This window comes from Helianthus annuus, chromosome 6 (genome assembly GCF_002127325.2).
Source record: "Helianthus annuus cultivar XRQ/B chromosome 6, HanXRQr2.0-SUNRISE, whole genome shotgun sequence".
Taxonomy (NCBI): domain Eukaryota; kingdom Viridiplantae; phylum Streptophyta; class Magnoliopsida; order Asterales; family Asteraceae; genus Helianthus; species Helianthus annuus.
This window is the reverse complement of record NC_035438.2, coordinates 18,943,766-18,964,493: the sequence shown is the minus strand read 5'-3', so window position 1 is coordinate 18,964,493 and position 20,728 is coordinate 18,943,766. Positions and strand designations below refer to the sequence as shown.

General features: G+C 36.3%; 2 protein-coding genes and 1 long non-coding RNA gene across 5 annotated transcripts; 2 read left to right on the top strand and 1 right to left on the bottom strand.

Annotated features, from left to right (window-relative positions):
- Positions 1-598: 598 nt before the first annotated feature.
- Positions 599-4,085, bottom strand: LOC110863820. Of its 3 annotated transcripts, none has more exons than XR_004860221.1 (5): positions 2,892-4,085; positions 2,721-2,803; positions 2,103-2,606; positions 1,844-1,950; positions 599-1,130 (listed from the first exon to the last, which is right to left on the bottom strand). It is a non-coding gene; the product is annotated as an uncharacterized LOC110863820 (long non-coding RNA). The 3 variants fall into 3 exon arrangements; XR_004860222.1 differs by lacking the exon at positions 599-1,130 and having other exon boundaries at positions 1,137-1,950; positions 2,103-2,244; positions 2,476-2,606; positions 2,892-4,084; XR_002549391.2 differs by lacking the exon at positions 599-1,130 and having other exon boundaries at positions 1,137-1,950.
- A 5,509-nt stretch (positions 4,086-9,594) lies between these two features.
- Positions 9,595-11,046, top strand: LOC110863821 (heat stress transcription factor A-6b). Its single transcript, XM_022113099.1, has 2 exons — positions 9,595-9,950; positions 10,138-11,046. The coding sequence occupies exons 1-2, from the start codon at positions 9,672-9,674 to the stop codon at positions 10,891-10,893; spliced, it is 1,035 nt and encodes a 344-aa protein (XP_021968791.1). The 5' UTR covers positions 9,595-9,671; the 3' UTR covers positions 10,894-11,046.
- A 5,360-nt stretch (positions 11,047-16,406) lies between these two features.
- Positions 16,407-20,035, top strand: LOC110864908 (probable receptor-like protein kinase At2g42960). Its single transcript, XM_022114075.2, has 8 exons — positions 16,407-16,595; positions 16,951-17,663; positions 17,765-17,869; positions 18,161-18,283; positions 18,371-18,541; positions 18,654-18,783; positions 18,943-19,149; positions 19,628-20,035. Exons 2-8 carry the CDS (start codon positions 17,020-17,022, stop codon positions 19,712-19,714), a joined length of 1,467 nt encoding a protein of 488 aa, XP_021969767.1. The 5' UTR covers positions 16,407-16,595; positions 16,951-17,019; the 3' UTR covers positions 19,715-20,035.
- Positions 20,036-20,728: the final 693 nt, after the last annotated feature.

Genomic DNA, 20,728 nt, shown 5'->3' with positions numbered 1-20,728 from the left:
GCATCTGCAACAGAAAATAAGGTGTATAATCAGATATGTGGTTGATCGCAGATTAGAGGCGACGAGTCTCCTTTGATCGCCATCAGGGTTTTGGAAAGAAACAGGTTAAGTGGAAAGCGGATCTGTTTTGTATTGTGGGTTTAATCTATTTTGGCTCAAAATGGGTCAAGAAAACCCGATTCAGGAACAAAAATGGTATCCGAGAAAATGAGCGGGAAATCCACAAAATAGATGGCTTGAGAATGTGCCACGTGTCTCACCAAAGGTTTTGTTTATTATATTAGTAAGAATACTACATGAGCTTATAAATGATATATTACCATACTAGGTTAATGCCCGCGTAATATGCGGGCTTCAACCAAAACCATATTATTTACTTTGAAATGAAATATTCTGTACAAATACATACATTGGAAGAAAAATACAGAAAACTATTCAAATGCCGGAAAAAACTTGGTTGTAGACTACATTTGTTGTTTTACTCGTTACCTTCTCATCTTTGTCTACAGAACTTCTTAGGAAATTTCTTCGAACAGTTACCGTCGACCAAAAACTTATTATTTTTTTCAAATTTATTACTATCTAAAAAGACACGGCCTGAACAACAAAAACAATAAAATTAATAAAAGTGTAACGAATTTTAATGATTGAAAATACATATCCTGACATACAATTTTGGATTTTACATCAACTGGGCTCCGATTTATCACCATTCTATAAGAACACCCCAGGAAAGAATGAAAAAAATTGGTAGCTTAACAAACGGATACAGGTCACCGCTAGAAAGATCCTTAGGAAGAAGTGGCATGATATTATCACAATATGGTAGCATCTTGTCATCCAAAGCCCGACACATATAAATAGTCAGTATTGATAATTTAAGAATTATTTAACGACTAAAATAAAACTTACATATAATTTGGAATTATACATTCACTCATGAGTAAAAACCGGTTTCTAATTGTTGTAAGACAACTACATTTCCAAATTAATCACATTTTTGAGAAAAAAAGTCAAATCATAAGCAAACCAAATCTAATTTCTAAGAATATTTCGAACAAATCCATTACAATTCCTTCTTGACCAAACATGGCTAGACTTCCAAGGGTCAAATATTGAGCATGCTCAACCTGGAAAAAAAAAAGGAGGTTGTAGTCCAAAAAAATATCTATAAACTATCATTACTCACACGTAAAAACTTTACATTCGTATACCCACAAACTCCAATCCTTCTTTGCCCTTAATGGTAATAAACCATTTATTAATGTTTGAATATGTGATGATATTTCTTTACCCACAAAAACCCGAACAACCCGACCCGAATAACCCGAAACTTGAAACCCGAATAAAAACCAGAACATTAGTTGCTTTTTTTATAGATGCGATCTGATTTGGAGTGTTTTGTATTTGAAACATTAAGTTTTGAGATTTTTGAATATTATCATACCATATTGTTAAATGATGTTTGAATATGTGATGATATTTTTTAACAACATGATATATATATATGATGATATTTTCTAAAAAACATTCTTTTTTTTCAATTTACATCTAAACTCGAAAACCGAACAACCCAACCCGAACTAACCCGAACAACCCATACCCAAACAACCCGAACTTTAAATGGGTTGGTTATCGGGTCATTTTTTCCTAACCAAAAACCCGAACAACCGGACCGGAAAAACTCGAAACCCGAAAAAATAACCCGAAGAACACCGTTACTTAAAACACATCTCAATTGCTCCATCTGATGTCCGTTGTCAAGAAGCATTAGCATTGCCGGATTATTCGCAAAAGCGTTTAAAATGTGCCCGAAAGAAATGCCAAAAAGTAAATAAACAACCTGTTTCACAAATTTCATCGGATCTAACTTTTAGCGTGTGTGCCCTCTTTTCACCTGCATTAACATTGAGTTCATCGTTTTCAGACGTGACCAGGTTGCTTCTGGATCTGCAAAGACAATCGGACACTTCAGTGGATTACCTTCAAAAGTTACTGAATATAATTGCAATCAAGTGAATTGTGAAGCACTTGTACTTTTCACATTTCTACATAAGAGGTCCAGTTGTTTAACATGATATAAGACATCACTGTGATTATACCTTTCATTTGTTCCTTTGCGTTCTGTAGCTAATAATATTCCGCCAGCTGGCATCTTTCCATGAAAACCACCAATGAGCCTGCGCATCACATTTCCCTTCCCACCATGTGGTGAAATCTCAAGCGAAGAATTGAAATCTGATTCTTTGACATCAAGATTAATTGTAACATTCAACTTTAAGTCGGTTGACATCAAAACAATGTTAGATGGTTGTTGTCAACAGTAGCTTATTAGAAAATCTGAACATCATAAAAATACATGAAAATAACCTACTGTAACTAAGCTATCAAACTTAACAAAATGAAACAAAATGAAGAGGCTTGATGGAAAAAAGGTGTTTATTACCTTTTTTAAGTAGGTAAAATGGCACTAACCTCTTCACCGTGAAGATCAAGATGTTCAGACCATAGAGAAAGCCGGAGACTCTAGCGAATTTCCCGGCACTCCAACATTCTCCATTCATCGTTGATTCGGTAAATTCTCTATTGTCGATAAGAACCCCAATCTGATGCAAAAATTTGTCTTAGCAAAAAGAGTTTTTTTCTTCAATATAACATTGTTTATTTTGAATTGTTAAAAAAAACCACTATGACTGTAAAATGTAAATCTAAAATTGCACCTCAGAATCCCTATGCCCAAGCAAACTCCTGTCATTTATGTTGGATGATCCAATTAACGTGATACTTTACTATGCACACACACCTGCATGAAAAAATAATAAAACAGAAGATATTATCATTTCATTCTCACTTCATAAATTAATTACCCAACAACACAAACATTTCATTACCTGACTTTTAACAATGGGACCATCATCACCAAGTCTGCCATACATCCAGATGCCATAAAATGATATATAATCCTCTGTTTTAGGGCCAAGAAGTGCATTGAGATTGTGTAGTATCGAGTTGTGTCCTCTGGAAATGGTTTGGTACTGCCAATGCATTATAGCTCTCACTGTTGCAGCCCCACCATCATCTAGACGCCCCTGTTTGTTCGTTACTGCTTTAAGCCAAAGTTCAAAATGGGTCGGGTCTGATAGAGCAACCGCAAACAATTTTTTGTATCCACTATCTTTTATTTTACAAACTATTAGTGTGTTAACATATAAAATCTGGTAATAATAATATAAATGTTTATTAAATAAAAGAAACAAGAAGGCTTAGTGACCTTGGATATAAACACAAAAGTCACAAAGAAATATAAATAGCAAAACAAAAGAAATGTTTGACACGTATCAACTTCTTTTAACCTTTTTACATCTTCATAGGGCACTCAAAACTTTAAAAATAGAGAAACAAACAAATATCAGTCATCATTAATGATCTGAAGCATATGTATTCAAGCAAGCCTATGTCTAAAATATCCAATAACACAAATACAAAATCAAAAACAATCCCCACACAGAAAATATACTTGAAAAAATCGCAATAATCCATCGGTATAGAATTCGAAACGCAAAGGAATCTAAATCATCAACATCTACAGCTAAATTATCTAAAACTAATTACCAGGTGAACAAATAACACTTTCTAGAACCGTGTAAATATCAATTAACTGTCAACAAAATCCAAATTCGCAACACGCATCTACACAAGTCCATAAACAGCAAATGAATTCAAATGAATCAATATCTAATTACTACATAATTAAAAGCGTTAAAGAAAGTGACATCTGATATGTTGAAGAAACATGGAATTGAGGTAAGATGGATTTGAATCGGAAACGGATCTGGAATCATCGGACGTTGAAACGACGCCGCATCCGGTGATTGAATTGCGAGAGATGATGGCGGATGAAGCCGGAGTAGACGACCACCATGAAGAGCATCTCCTCCCGGCGACTCGCAACACTTCGTCGATCTCAGAGCTCCGATTTAGGGTTTCTGCGAAAAGGGAATAAGAGATATCGAAAGAGGAAGTCGTCTGATTTATTGATAGATTTGAGAGAATGAGAGAGAGAGTATAGCTTACGTGAGAAGCCAATTTCAATCGGACATTTAGAGCTATGCCACATGTCCTTCCAATGAGATATGCCTCGGTGGATGCTTATTTTGCCTAAACCATAGGGTGACATGTGTCCCCCAAGGGTTTGCTTTATTAGAGATATAGATTATAAATTATAAACATCTTGGTGCTTCATAGGATTGTACTTCAAGTATAGGAAGTTTTTCAAAAAAAAAAAAAAATTTGACTTCTCACTTCTAACTTAAAGGTTTTCATTTTTTAGCATTTTAACCTGTTTTTTTTTCTTTTACCCCAAACTTTTCAATGTTTTGCAATTTAACCCCCAACACATTTTTATTTTCAACTTTGGTCCCCCATATTTTTCATCTTTTGCAAATTTTTCGTTTTACGTTTTGTTCTAATTTTAAGAGTGAACACGCCGCAACATGCATGTGAGGTTCAACGTTTTTCGTCTGTTTTTTTCATGTTTGACAGGTCCGTCACAACGCGTCTATTTTCCCTTATTTGACAGGTTCATTGCAGCGCGCGTGGTCTTAAATCGACTTAGTTATTCTTTTCTATTTTTACACCGCAACGTGCGTTTGGGATTCAACGTTTTTTTGTCTATTTTTTCCTGTTTCAAAGGTTCGCCGCAACGCGTCTATTTTTCTCTGTTTGACAGGTTCGTCGAAACCCGCGGGTCCTAGATTGACTTAGTTATTCTATTCTACGTTTTACGTTTCGGTCTAATTTCTTAGCATTCAAAGCCGCAATGAGTATGCGTGGTTCAACAATTTTACGTCTGCTTTTCGTTTGTTGTTATTTTATTATTTTTTTACGAACTTTTCTGGTGTTGTTGGTCGCTGGTAGTGGTGTAGCATATATTAGTACTACTTGGCACGGTTTACGGCCCCCACCGCAACGCGGGGGGGGGGGGGGGGCTTAATACTAGTTTTAAGTAAAAAAAATACCCGGAAGTAAAATTGATATATTTAATAATAGATTATGTTCGTGTCTTTAACAGTTTGTCTCCGTGATACGCTGGAAATTTTTTACGTGTCTTAACAAGTCGTATCGTGTAACGTGCAGGGGCGTACCCACCTATATGTCAAGGTGGGCGGGCGCACCCTTTGAAAAAACAAAATTTAGTGCTAAATTCCCGGTAAATCCCAATCGCACCCCTTAGAATTTTTTGACTGCCACCCTTAAGAAAAAAATCTTATGAGTTTGTAAAAAATTTACGTAAACACTGATTTTTTTTAATACAACATAATTAACTTTCCACTCAACTAATTAACTTTCAATTAACCCAATTAACTTTCTCTTAACCTTTAACCCAATAAACGCACATAACTCAAGCCCAACCCAATCTAATAATCTAATTTGAACTAAATTATAATAACCCAACCCACCGCAATTTCGGCCACCAAATTCACGAAAACAGCATCTCATCACAGTTTTCGGGTATGATTCGATTATTTTTTTGTTTTCTTGTTTTATTTGGATTTTTATGAGAAATACAATTGTTAAAAAAGTTTAAAATATTAGTTGTTTTGTTGTTTTTTGAAACTTTAGTTTGTTGATTTTGTTGTTTTAGTTAAAGTTTAGTGTGTTTAAATGCTTAGTTAGAAGGAATCAACAATTAAAATTAGGGCTTGATTTTAAAGTTGAAAATTATGAAGTTTGGTGATGATTGTTTATGTGTTTAGACCGTGTGTAATGGGGCGTTTTTTTTAAAAATTTTTGTCCGAAAACGCCGCATAACGCCCACCCCCCCATTACAGGGAGCGTTTTGGGGCGTGTTTTTCGAAAAAAAACTCCTCCGGCGTTTTAAAAATAACGCTTAAAAGAGATGGGGGCCACCATTTTCGACCGTTCCCCAACGGTAACTTTGTTTATTTTTTTTTAATTTAAAATATTCCCCACTATAAATATATACCCCACATTCACACCATTTTTTATACAAAAACTCACTATCTCTCCCACTTTCTTCTAACTTTATAAAAAAAACCCACTTTCTTCTAATTTTTATACAATCATGCATCCATACTGCCCTCCTTTTGGTGTCCCCGCTAGACCCGCAAACCCGAACACAACCCAACCGCAAACCCCGTACAACCTTCAAGACATGGACCCGAGCTTTTTAACTTACGCGGCTTACTTGAGTGGCGCCCCTCCGTTTGTTCCTCCCACTTCCGGCTATGGTCAAGCCGGCGGGTCTCAACCGTCACAACCCGAAGCCGAACCCGATGTGGAAGTCGTACCGGAGACGCAACCCGAGCCGGTGCAAGAAACATCGAAACGCGGCAAAAGGTCGCATAAGAAGAAGGATAAGGACGCACCGCGGCGTACAAAAAATATAATCAAATGGACGAAGGAAGAGGAATACGCGTTGACTCGGGCGTTTGTCGACATTTCGGAGGACGAAGAGACCGGTAACTATTTTATATAAATATTATTTTACTTATTTTGTTAATTTATTTTTTAACAAACAACTTATTTTTTATTTTTTTTTTTTTTGTAGCAAACTTTCAAACGGGCCCGGTTTTTTGGGATAGGGTTCGTGCACTCTTCTTTAGCACGTGGGGTCAAGGAGAACATCGGGACAAAGACTCCATTTCTAGCAAATGGACCGACATCAACAACAAGTGTCATGCGTTCCAAGAAGTCTTCCAACGTAACTACGATAATCGGCCGAGCGGTGAAGGTGACGTGGGGGTTTTAACGAAGAGTTTGGAGGAGTTCGAGAGGACAAAATGCCCTTTCACGTACTACAAGTGTTGGGAGCTACTACGAAAAAGTCCAAAGTGGGCGGTAGTTAATCCAATGACGTCTAGTAGTAGACGTCGGGCTAAAAGGTCAAAAACATCATCCTCCGTTGACCCGTCAACTCCGACATCGGATGCCCGCAATGTTGATTTAAATGAGGCGGTGGAAGAGGGCATTCAAGAAGAGTTGGTCCGACCCACCGGTAGAAGAAAGGGAACCGGGAAAAAAACGGTCGAGTCGTCTTCCGATCTCGAGTTAAAGGATAATTTCGAGGAGATGAACCGTCGTCTCCAAGACATTCGCGACCTCGGCCACCAACGTTATGAGATTATGAAGGAACGAGTGGCCGAAACAAAAAAATTTAACGAGATGCAAGAGGCGAGGCAAATGGAAAAGGACATCGAGTTTTTGTCCAAACCTATCGATCACCTACAAGGCGATGTGTTGATCCTTGCGCAAATGCGTCGCCAAAAAATTAGAGAAAAATATGGACTCTAGATCATGTTATTTTTTTATGTTTTTTTTTATTTTTTTCAGCTTTTTTTCTGTTTTTTTTTATTTTCGGTTTTTTTTTCAGTTTTTTTTTTATTTTTTTTTCAAGTAATGTAATTTTATTTTTAAATTAATGAAGTTTTTTTTATGTTTTAAATTAAAAAAATAATTGTGAAATGATTGTAAAATGATTGAATGGGGGGTTATTGGCATAAGGCCACACGGGGTGGTTCACTAGTGATGGGTTCTAGTGATGGGAGCACCCAATCAAATCATGCCATGTCAGCACCCAATATTCTAGTGATAGTGATAGAAATGTAGTGGGGGTGGTATCACTAGTGATGGGGATTCCAATGTACAAGTATTAATGCACAATGTACAAGTCATACCCTATCAAAACTCAAAAGTTTAACGCGTGATACATGTAACGCGTTACATTTATAACGCGTGGTGAGCTCGGCGGCGGCGGTGTTCCGTTTGAGTTCAACGCGTGATATATTGTCATCACGCATGTGCCCCGTGTGGCCTAATGCCCCACTACACCACTTTTGCTATAATGCCCCCTTGCTGAGTAGGACGCCACGTGTCGTATAATGCCCCATGGTGGGGGCATTATAAGCTTCTACCACTACACATGGTCTTAGTGTTGAAAATTAGTTGTATATGTTATATTGAGAAAAAACTTGCTTAAAAAATAGCTCTAGATGTTTTGGATAGATTTCCAAAAATAAAAACCCGTAGAGCGACATTTTAAATATGTTTGTAACGGCGTTTGACATGTTTTTATAATTATATAAATTTTAGCTTGATATTCTTTTGTTTTACATAACCCGACCCGAACCGATCCGAAATTTTTTTATATACCTAAGAGCCTAAAATCTTTAAAAATATTCCGCACCCCCATGAAAAAATTTTTGGGTCTGCCACTGGTAACGTGTTTATTGTCAGCTTCGTGTCTGTGTTTGAAAAATCTGACACGATAAGATTTCGTGTCGTATTCGTGTTTACCTGTTTCGGATTTTCGTGTCTTACCGTGTTTGTGTTTTAAGAAATCGGGTTAACACGATATGCCAGCCTTATGTGCGAGTCAGTTTTTAACATATTGTAAATGGAAATGTAGACGCAATTGTAAAAACAACGTTAATGGTGGAAAACCGGTTGATATTTCTTTTGTTCATTATAGTATCGATGATAACGCCATGGTAAAAAGACATCATAAGCCCAGAAGATGTCGAAATATGTTTTATATGTATTGAAAATAGTAAAAAATGAATGCGAAGTAGAGTATCATCATAATCGGATTCTATTTAAGTCGTTACGTTCGAATATTGAAATTCTCTAGGCATTTTTCATGATGCATGACTTCAAGAAAAGTCTCGAACATAATTCTAGCCTTAAATAGAAGCATGAAGTAAATGATCATATATAGTTCTTTAAACATATATAGATATTTATGTAGAATTTTCTAAAAAAACATTAGATAGGATAACATACACTGTCATGATATCTTAAGAAAGACGAGAAATATCACAAAACAATAACAACTTGCTTTGAAAACAAAACTTTTTCTAAAAGTTTAATTTTTACTTATGGATCACCTATTATTTTTAATAAATTACTTTTAATAAATTGTGAAGAACATATAAATGAAATATAAAGAGAAATCACTTATCAGATGCATAGGGTCCAAAATGAAAGTGTGCATATTTTAGATAATGTGTTATGGTGTAGAGCGTGAGGCACATTAACTCAAATGGCGCCACTAATACACGCGCGACTATCATCGGGAGGGCGCGAGGCCTCATCCTTTGCGACCAAGGCCACAAGCATGAAGGCTCACCCCTTTGTTGAAGCCAAGCCAATAAAGTCTCGCTACCTCACCCATTTATTTTTTCAAATTCGTTTGCTCCGTTATTTAATTTAAGGGTATTTGATTATTCTCAAATAACTTGTGTTTGTCAATAAAAAATAATTGGTTTTTACATGTGTTTGAATCAACATTTCGAACGATAAGTAATTGTTTAAAAAAATAATATGAATTGTTGACGATAATTAATAAAATTTATTAAAATATTAAAAAGATAAGTTCACTCACCCATCACATTTCACATGACTATAACATGAGTATGAAATGTAAAACCACTTTTGACCACGTGACAAAACTTTTTTTAAGCTTTTGCATGATCATAACAAATAGATTAAGTAGGCCCAAGCAAGACATGCATGTCTCAAAATTGGACTATATAAATGGCCACACATGCATGACCCTTTCAAGGCCTCTTCTCTTTAACTCATAACTTATACCAACAATCACACTTTTAACAATTTTTTGATCTTCCAACTTGAATAGCAAAGAAGAGCCCATGGCGGGTTTGAATCAAGATCGTGGTGGCCTAGATTCATCGAAAGAGATTATGAAGATTAACGAAGAACCCAAATTAGGAGGGCTTAGAGACGATGTACCTCCGTTTCTAAAAAAAACATTTGAAATGGTGGATGACCCAACAACAGATTTAATCATATCATGGAGTGATTCTAAAACAAGTTTCATTATTTGGGATCCTAAAAAGTTCACTCATCTTTTGCAACAAAGATTCAAGCACAATAATTTCTCTAGCTTTGTTCGTCAACTCAACGCTTATGTAAGTCATCTTTATCTTGTTTATATATGGCCTTTATAGTGGTTAAAGTAAAAGTAATATGTTGTTTAGGGGTTTAACTTCAATGATCTCCATATAATAGTTTATTTGATGTATATTTTGGTTGATTTTAACTTTTAAGTCATGATTTACTCTTTGTTGGGTGGTATACTCATAATTTTAATTATAGAGGTTCAAGAAAATCAATCCGGATCGATCGGAATTCGCAAATGAGTTCTTCCTGAAGGGAGACGAGCACTTGTTGAGCAAGATCAAGAGGAGAACAAGAAACCAGGCACAAAACATGCAAAAACATAAGGAAACCGAACAACAAGAAGCTTGTGTTCATCAAACTAGCTCCTCAATCGAATTAGAACTCGATGTTTTGAAAAAAGATAATATTGCACTTAAGCAGGAGATCTTGGACATGAAACTACAACAAGAGATGGACGAAAAACAGTTGAAGATCATTCAAGAACGTATGCTACGAATGGAAGTCAAGCAACAAAAGTTGTTGGCATTCATGTCAAAAACATACACACTTCCGGTTTTTGCTAAACTTTTGCAGCGTCTTAAGCAAAAACCAAAAACGGGTAGTGTTGAAATGTGCAAAAAACGAAAATCTGAGCAAATGCAAAGCACGATAAACGCTGACGAACTCAAACGTTCTCAACAAGTGTTGAATTTGTTGGAACCTGACGCGGGGACTGTGTTTTCGTCAAATGAATCTGTAAACTTGCTTGAAGATCAAAGGAATAATCTAGATTACAGTTCAGAAAGTGTTATCTTGCTAGAGAAATTGCTGGAGAATGAACTGATGATACACGATGGTGAACAATCGCGAAAAGATCAAACAAAAACTTATCTCCAAGAATGGAAAGAACTGATTCCAAGGTTCAAGGAGCTTATGATCCATTCATATGATCACACAGTCTGTGGGTCATGATTGATATGATCACTGCTAGTTTATAACCAATAAATAGTCTAAAGTTGAATTGTCTAGTTTAATGTGTGATAAATCAAATTGAGGAAAGAACTGTTTGTCTCATGTCACATAAACTTTGAATCAAACAAAAAGGGTGGTAACCATCGTGCTCTAGTAGTGGCCACGGGTATTTAAGTTTCACCTATGGTGGGCCCAGGTGAGTTTTTCTCTCTAGGTCTCAAGTTTGAGTCTGGGTAATAGAGGTTTCTCATTGAGGGGTTTAAATTGGAGATATATTGTGCGAGGGGTAGTGGCGGAACCAGAACGATTTAGTTAGGGGGTCATCATAAGCTTATATTCTATATTGGTTCAAATTAGGGGGTCCATCTCTAAATTTGTTCTTCAAAAACTCAAAATTTATAAATAAAAATTCAAAAAGTCTCGGTGACCGAAGGGTCAACGGACCCTCTTGACCCCCCTCTGGTTCCGCCCCTGGCGAGGGGGTCTCTAGCGCGGACCCGATTAAAACAACGTATGCTAAACCTCCCGACATTCGTGAATAATTCACACATTTCAGAAAGAAAAAAAACTTAAAAAGGGTGGCATTAGTTGATAAATTAATTATGACATTAATTGAATTATTCTTTTGATTCGAGGATTATTAGAAAGGCAATTATGAAGATAATTCAAGACCTACATGTTTATAAGACTATAGGGTATGGGGCTTAGGTTGGGGCGTGGGTTGGGGGAAAACGCCTAAGCCACCATCCCGGGTGGGTTTGGGTTGAGGCGTGACCCTTGGGGCTTGGGTTTGAAGCCGGGCGTGGGGCAGGTCTAGCAAGCTGACATGGCGGTCTCTCAATGGCCAAACCAAACTAGCCGTTGGCCAACGGCTATGTTAAAAAAAAATTATTTTTTCACTATAAAACTCCCATTTTTCTTTCATTTTTTACCACATTCAACCACATCTTCTATAATCATCTTCAATTCTCCTTTTACAAAACGAAAAAATGCATCCTCATATAACCGTGCTTATGACCCGAACAACCCGTTTGCATTCCAAGAAAATAATCCTAGCCCACCACCCAATCGTCCAATGCCTCGTCCATTTTTCATACACTCCCCTATGCCCGTTGAAGCGAGTTATGCATCGTATCTTGGGAATCGTTTGTATAGCCAGTGGTTTGGCTCAACCCAGCGAAGCCCACCAAACCCACGCCCCACCATACCGTGTTGAATGTGGGTCAGCCCATGTCTGCTCCCCCAAGCCACGTGTCAACCCATGCCCTAAACCCCGCCCCACCATACCCACGGTCTAAGGTGGAAAAGGAGATGGATTTTAGTTGTGGATGGAATTAATTGAAAGAGAGAAGTTGCACATGGAGTTGGGCTTTAATGAAAGACACAAAATAAATGGGTTTTGTGAGGACTGTTATGGACCGTAAGAAAGAAAATAAATAAATAATTCATGTGATTTGAGTTCTTGTTTTACAACTTGTTCGGTTGATGACAAAATCTGGTAGTTTGTAGGTGATATAGAGTAGGTTGACCCACACTAGTAAATAAGATTAATCGAACTCTAAAAAAACTGATGACAAAGACCTATTTTTTATTACTACTTAAATTAAACGACTTTTTAGCACTATGTCTATGTGGTATCCAATTAATCAATTAAATTGAGTTTTGTGTAACCCCAGAAATCTGAAACTTGGAGAAGTTACATTTTTTCTAAACTTCTTGTGATTCCCCCCGGGTGAACGATTGTTCAGTTTTTATACATTAACTTTGGTGATTACTTTGCAAACTAGTATATCTTGACTACATGTGTTTAACTTGAATAAACTTTTGCTTATATTTGAATTGCTTGTCTTTTATCAAATGTATTTGTGATTTCTTGCATCGTTAGCACGTTGGTAACTAGGTGGGTAATTGGTATTTGTGAAGGGACGATTAGATCGTACGCAGGGGCGGATATATAGCTAAACAAGGGGTAGCCTCCGCTACCGCTTGGTCGGAAAATTTTTGACGTTTTTAGTGTAAATTTTGAAAAAAATTGACGTTTTTTCGATTTCGTTACCGCCTATTTATAAAACGTTCCCGCTTGGTCAGAATCCTAGATCCGCCACTGATCGTACGGTTATTATTAAAAACTGTCTTTAATTGTCATTTTAATTAATTCAGTAATCCCAAGGCCATGCCTATGTCTTGTTTTAGTAATTAAACGGAGTTTTGTGTGAAATCGATAACCTGAATCGATAACGTCTTTCAACGGTAATTTTGTTCCTGTGTATAAGGGGTTGTGGTGAAGTGAGATATCCCATGAGATTGGAAATGAGGGATGAGAGCTTGATATTCACCCCTATTATCTGAGAAAACGAAAATAAGAGGTGTTTGAAAATATTTTTCAACTATGTTTTTAAATTGTGGAAACAAGGTGGAAAACATTCGATTTATGACACATAGGGTAAAGCCACACATTTGGTGTGAAAGTCACAAAGATTAAATCATATGGATAAGTGTTAATGGACTTATGAGTTGGTCCCTAAACATCACTATATATAAGTTGCAACGGTTTTGTGGTCACAAATGAAGTGTTATAAAACACAAGTTTATGACTGCTATTAATATTCAAAATGAAGTTTAGAATCACAAAATGATTAGGCCCCCTTAGTCCGATAGAGATTGAAAATTAGAGTGGGCGGATGTGAAAGGTAACTTACTGTTTATGTGCATGTATTCAAATGCTTACTTTTTGTATCCACCAATGTCACACTAGACACTATTGGTGGTTAAAAAATGTTAGTGTTACTACTAATTGGCTGGCATCAAATGAACTTATTAGTTGTGTTTATAATGGCAAGAAACACAACCTTGTTGTTTCGTTGAAATTATGGCATGATAGCCAGGTATCGTCATCTATCTTCGCACCCTTTGCTATGCATATGAGGCATTGTTAGTCACGGGAGAACCAGCGGGTGCAAGACAGCTATGATCATATTCGGCGGAATCATTTGAGGGGCAGATGATGGTGATGGCAAGTAACTAGAAGTCAATGTTTGGGTAAAGAGGTTCAAGAGTCAAGCAACCTAATGGGTGAGTGAATTATATTCAATCTATTACCCTTGGTTTCCTCCATCAGTTTTAGTGTATAGTCAAAGTGTAACATCATCCTATAATAGTTTCCTATAATCACTCCTGTACATGGGTTTATATATGGCCCCACTTATGTTATTTTATTCAATCAAGATCAAGAAAATCAATTGTTTATAACTAGTTGACAAATTTTTTTTGACCAAGTTCATAACACCTTAGCTAAAATATAATATATGCAGTCCTTATGGCCACACATGTGTTATTTTTTATTTTTTTGCCACACATGTGTTATTTTTTTATTTTATTTTTTTTCCATAGGCGAAGGCCATAGCAACATCAATACTAAGTTACTAACACCTAGTTGCAACATTATTAAAGGTATCCTTGCAACATCTCTGGTGATAGTCTACTAAGATAATGTAATTTCAAACGAAAATATTAAAGTTCTAGATGAAGATATCACTTACCAAGCCTTCTTCGTTAACTTGGAAGGTTAGATGAATTTTAATATGTTATTTTAATTTTATCCTAAATTTGTAGAAATTGCCACCTTGTTTTGTCTAGTGTTTAAAGCCAGATATAAACGAAAATAAATAAATAATTTAGATTTTGGAGAGAATATTATAGCAGACCTTTGGTTGATGTACAGTATGATTGTGGGATCGATAGTAGAGGTCCACATGAAGTTTTGTATTTTCTTTTTTGTAAGTCTAGCTAAAGAACAATTTTTTTTGAATGACAAAGATATACTTACAAACCTTAACACAAAATTACTTAATGATACATTCTTGAGTGCCCATGGCTTTATAGCCTAGTGGCATCTTGGGGGTGGGATAAGGCTTTAGGACCAATAGGTCCTGGGTTCGATTCCCATAAGGGGGTTTTCCCATATTTATTGGGTTTCCTCCTGAATTGGTGTATAGGCGTTATGCCAAGTGGAGATGGATATGATCGGGTGGTTCCGCTGGTGGCACGATGATACTCTAGTGGTCCGTCAATAATCCAAATTTGCCGTTAAAAAAAATACATTCTTGAGTGGTTATATACCATCAAATTTACATCTTAAGATCATCAAGCAACTAAATATTAAAGCTAGAGAGAAAAGGCCAAACCTTCAAATACTTATAACTATTGTACATTGGTGATCCATTCCGATTTATTATGAAAGAGAAGAATATGTGATCTCTATCTTTTTAGAAAGTCATTGGTCAAAATTCATGAAATGAATGTAAGGTAGATGTGTTAACATCCATCTGAATCACTACACAATATACATCATTGTGTTCTTTTGATGATATATTTTCTATCCCTTGTCTACTTATTTTATTTGCAAATATTCATTTTAGTTGTTAAAAAATCTATAAACGTTATATAGATATTAAAAAAAACTCATTCACACGTCTTGATTCTTGCAAAGTTCAAAAGAGTAGACCGGGATAGTAAAAAACATATATCATAATGATGGCTAGCAATGGCAATAGCTCCATTCGTGATGGTAGGCGAGGACAGTGAGCCGGCGACAGATACGGACGAAAGGTGCTTGTGGATGTCAGATGTGGGTGAAAGGTGCTGATGGAGGGAGGCTACAGGCAAAAGATGGTGGGTGGTGGTGGTGAACATCAATGCCCGACATATGTGAACGAATACCAATAACCAATGAGTGTGAGTGATTACGATCAATACAAGTGGATTGACGATAATGACAAACGAAGATGAGGGGAGATGACGACAATTGACAACTAGTGATAGTGGGTAGTGGTAGTTGGTCTTGGTGAGGACAACAAACGAAAAACAGTGAACAATGGTGATATGAAATGATGGTTTAGAGAAGTCGATCTTAAAAATATTAAAAAGACTATAAAACACTTGGTGGCCTAAGGAAAATACGTAAAAAATAATATCATGATATTTTCCAAATTACAGCTACAAAAGTTTTTTTTATATATATATATAAAATTCTAGATAACACACTTTCACTTTTTCCTTAAATAGCCTAACTTTTACTTACTTTTGTTTCTTATTAATTTGACCACTATCTTTGACATTATTCTACTAATGCCATTATCTTAAAAGAAAACACCTTTTAAATACATTTTCAATCAAAATACTCATTAGACAACCATATTTAATTAGCACTTTTTGACACACAAAAAAAAGTAAAGATGATAACCCACAAACTTAAAATGAAAGTAAACCAAGTGCTCCTCACCCAACATTAATGATTAATTAAATATAGAACAAAATAAAAAAAAAGAATTAACCCAACCAAAATCCAAATAATAACATTAAATTACCAAATATCTCCCATTATTAACAATATATTTAAAACAAAAATATAATAAATGCCAACTACCATTAATACTTTAAAAACAAAAAGTTAATTAACAAACTAACAAAAAGTGATGACTCATATTGGTGTGGTGCCTATGCCTCTATATGTATAGATATTTGTTGTATCTATATTTTCTCAAATTCTTGGCCCACTTTCCCTCACCTCTCTCTACCTTCAAACTCCTTTTTTTGCTTCAGAGTCTTTCGGTGGCTTTGTGTGTACTCCTCCGTTACCCCCTGATCGATTCTTGTAAAATTTAAGCAGAATTTCATCTGGGTATTTCGATTCTCATTCAACTGTAAGTGGGTTTCAATTCTTTCAACACATTTTCATATTTTTTACATCACTACTAAAAGATCTTGATTCTTGAATACATTTGACAAAACCCTTGAGTTAAAGATGTAATTGCATTGTTGTAAATGCGTAATTTATGTCATATTGTGTTGGGATTCTTTCAATTTTGCATTTTTGTTGTTAATCACTGGAATTTGAATCAGGGTTTGTGTTTTTGTTGTAAACCCTAGTCATTAGAGGTTTTTTTATTATTATTTTGGCTTAATTGCATAAAATTAAAGAACTGGAGTTTTAAATTTTAATTTAGTGATATGATAATTTTTTGTTGAAAATTTTGTGTTTTATGGGGGGATTTGTAGGAGGTGGAGATGGGCTAGAAGAAGAAGTTAGAGAGTAGATAACTTCGAGTCTTACGATTATCGCTCGAAATGTCGAAACTAGATACGGAATTATCGAAGGGTACTTCATTTATGGGTCTTCAGCTATGGGTAGTGATCTGCTTTTGTGTTGGTGTGTTTCTCTGTATGTTTATATGTCTATTAGCAATGTGGGTCACATGCCAAAGGAAATATAGCAGAAGAACTAAATACCCTCTTTCCCAAATACCGAATGTACCGAAAGATATCAGAGTTGATAGTGTTGGAGGCCCGGGCCCGCATAACTATATTGCACATCCATCGGCAACCAGTAATAATGAACCGAGTGGTAATAAGAGTTCAGGAAAGATGATGTTTCAACTCGGAGTGAACAAATCTGGCGATGCTGATAACGTAAGTCAAAGCAGTTCGATGTATGAACGGGGATGCAAGTCGCAATCCGGGGAAGAAGGAACTTCCGCAAGTTTGTGGAAGCAAACTTCAGTGCCTCGTGGAGCGATGGGATCTCCGTTTGTTGGGTTGCCCGAAACGTCACATTTAGGGTGGGGCCATTGGTTTACGTTGAGAGACCTGGAGGAAGCGACGCGTAGATTCTCGAAAGAAAATGTGGTTGGGGAGGGTGGATATGGGGTGGTATATAAGGGCACATTGATTAATGGGACGGTGGTAGCAGTGAAGAAGCTACTTAACAATTTGTGAGTTTGATTTCCGTTCACGAATGCATTGTTTTGTTAATATTGAGGCTTTTATCATCATCTTATAATCTTAATGTGTGGTATTATACTATTATGCATAGGGGACAGGCAGAGAAAGAATTTAGAGTTGAAGTGGAGGCTATAGGGCATGTTCGACACAAGAATCTTGTTCGTCTTCTTGGATATTGCATAGAAGGAACCCATAGGTGCATTTCTGTCTATATCTTTTAGAGTATATTGTATTAATTCTCAAGCTCGTCCTTTGACTCCTTAAAAATATATTACAGTAAATATATATTACACTCAAATTTTACTACAAGAACAATATTATTACAATATTAGCAGGTTGTATGCATTAAAAATATATATTGGCCAACTTTCAGATTTCAGCCCGTTCGCCCATTGGACCTGTTTGAGACAAAAACACAACCTAAGTCCATCATTTCATAAGTAACTCTAGTATCGACTAATAATTCATGTTTTATTGGATACCTTAGGATGCTTGTGTATGAATATGTGGACAACGGAAACTTGGAACAATGGCTTCATGGAGATACTCGGGAAAGTGGTGTGCTTACATGGGAAGCGCGCATGAAAGTCCTTCTTGGTATAGCAAAAGCGTAAGTGAATCTTCTATGCTACAAGTTTCAAAGATTTAAAAGATTTCTGTTACTAGTAATTAGAAGTTTTTGGTACTGATTTTGCAGGCTTGCATACTTGCACGAGGCTATAGAACCAAAGGTTGTGCATCGAGACATAAAATCTAGCAATATTTTAATCGACCACGACTTTAACGGAAAGCTTTCGGATTTTGGATTGGCCAAGCTTTTGGATTCAGGAGAAAGTCACATAAATACCAGAGTTATGGGGACATTTGGGTATGATATCGGTTTCTTGTTGAACGTGAAACATCTGTACCATTCTATGTAACTCGAGCTAGACATAGAGTGGTTGAATATTGTGAATAAAAAATTATGTTGTAATATGCAGGTATGTGGCCCCGGAATATGCTAATACCGGCATGTTGAATGAACGGAGTGATATTTATAGTTTTGGTGTGCTCCTTCTGGAAGCAGTAACTGGACGGGATCCAGTGGATTACAATCGTGTTGCTAATGAGGTACTAATGGACACTAATAATCTAATGCTTAGTTTCTGTTTGACCCGTTAGAGATGAAACGTATCCCGAGTTGACCAATTGATTGCTAAATGTGTCAATAATGTCAGCTCAACATACAAGAGTGGTGGGATGTTTTATTATTTTTTGAACTTACGGCAGGTCAATCTTGTCGAGTGGCTGAAAATGATGGTGGGAAATAGAAAAGCGGAGGAAGTTGTTGACCCAAATCTTGACCTAAAACCCTCTACACATGCACTAAAGCGTGCACTTCTGGTGGCACTCAGATGCGTTGATCCCGTCTCTGAGAAACGGCCTAAAATGAGTCAGGTTGTGAGAATGCTTGATACCGATTTCCCATATCGTGAGGTACTACTTGCCTTTTTTTTTTGTTGTAATTAATTATCAGTTTTTATCATAGGTGGCAATATTGTTCGGTAACAAGATGGAAACATGTAATTTTAGGGTACGTGTCTACGGGTTGGGTTTGACCCGAGGTACTAGATTGCCAAAATCGTCCCTGAGTTAACGGAATTGCCAAAATCCTCCCTGAGTTAGCAATACATTTTAACCGAGTTAGTGATTTGGATGGAGATGTCAACAAAAACGAAATATCAGGGGTCTCGTTACAAAAAAAAAAAAAAAAAAAAAAAAAAAAAAAAAAAAAAAAAAAAAAAAAATTCTTATTTTGGATGTAACAGGCAAAAGTGCCCAAACCTCAGGGGTGATTTTGGCATTTTGTTTTAAAAATCTCCATGAATGGCAAAAGTACCTTTCCATGGAACAAAGGATGCTTAAAAGACAAAAGTACCCTCAGTATCCAATGTTTAACATGTTTTGAAAACAGGAACGAAGGAACAGGAGGAGCCGCACCGCCAGCATGGACGGTGAATCCGTCAGCGGTTCTGCTGACATGGAACATCCGGCTCTCTAATCAGAAATCTGACTGAACATAAGTAACCATAACTATTGACGGGTCGGAATCATTCTTGGTAGATTACTAGCAGGAGTGGGTGGTCTATGGTGGGGTGTAGGTAAAACCGAAATCTTGATTGTTGTAAATCACAAAACAAGACTGAACGAGGGACATGGTTTGTTTTATTTTTGTTAATAATCTTGATTAATGAAGTTGTTGGTTCTCTTATTCTTCTAATTCTGGTTGGCTGGACAACCTTTAGTGTTGGCAGTAGTCATATGTAATAGACAAATCTTGATGTTTATGTGTGACCTATTTAATATACAAATATTTTTGTTCTATGAGTTATCATACATGGGAAAACCCGGCGTACAAGGCTCCCACTTGCGCAGGGTGCACAAACCGCTGTTTTCACGACTCAAACCCATAACCTCCGGACCGCATGCAAGCAAGAAGCAACCTTACATCACTCTTAAGGTTCTCTAAGGTTCACTTATGTTATCATACAACATGAATGTTCCAAAATTCAGTCAGAAAGCATGTCAGTACCATAATTTGTCAGTGTCCGTTCCTATTATATATACTGTTAAAGAGAAAGGTCGATGATTTTTTCACTTCGAATCCCTCTGACACAAAACACTAACCCTTATGTTTAAGTTATACATTTACTTTTAACTTTTGGTAATTGACAACTTTGACCCTCCAACCTTTCTACCAATAACTTGACACCTCTTAACTTTTAGTAATTGACAACTTTAACCCTCGAACCTTTTCTACTTAATAACTTGGCACCTCCTTTTGTTTAAATTACTTTTATGACTTTACACCGCAACGTGCACCACATTGTTATACGTTTTTTTTTTATCCATGCCTAACCACATTAATCTCTAAATTACTTTTACAACTTTACACCGTAATGTCCGAGACATAAGTCTTTTTTTATCTACGTCTAATGACGTTAATATCAAGAACGTAACGTGTATAACAAAGTAAAAACGCGTAATGTCACATGCACGCACCACACGTTAATAT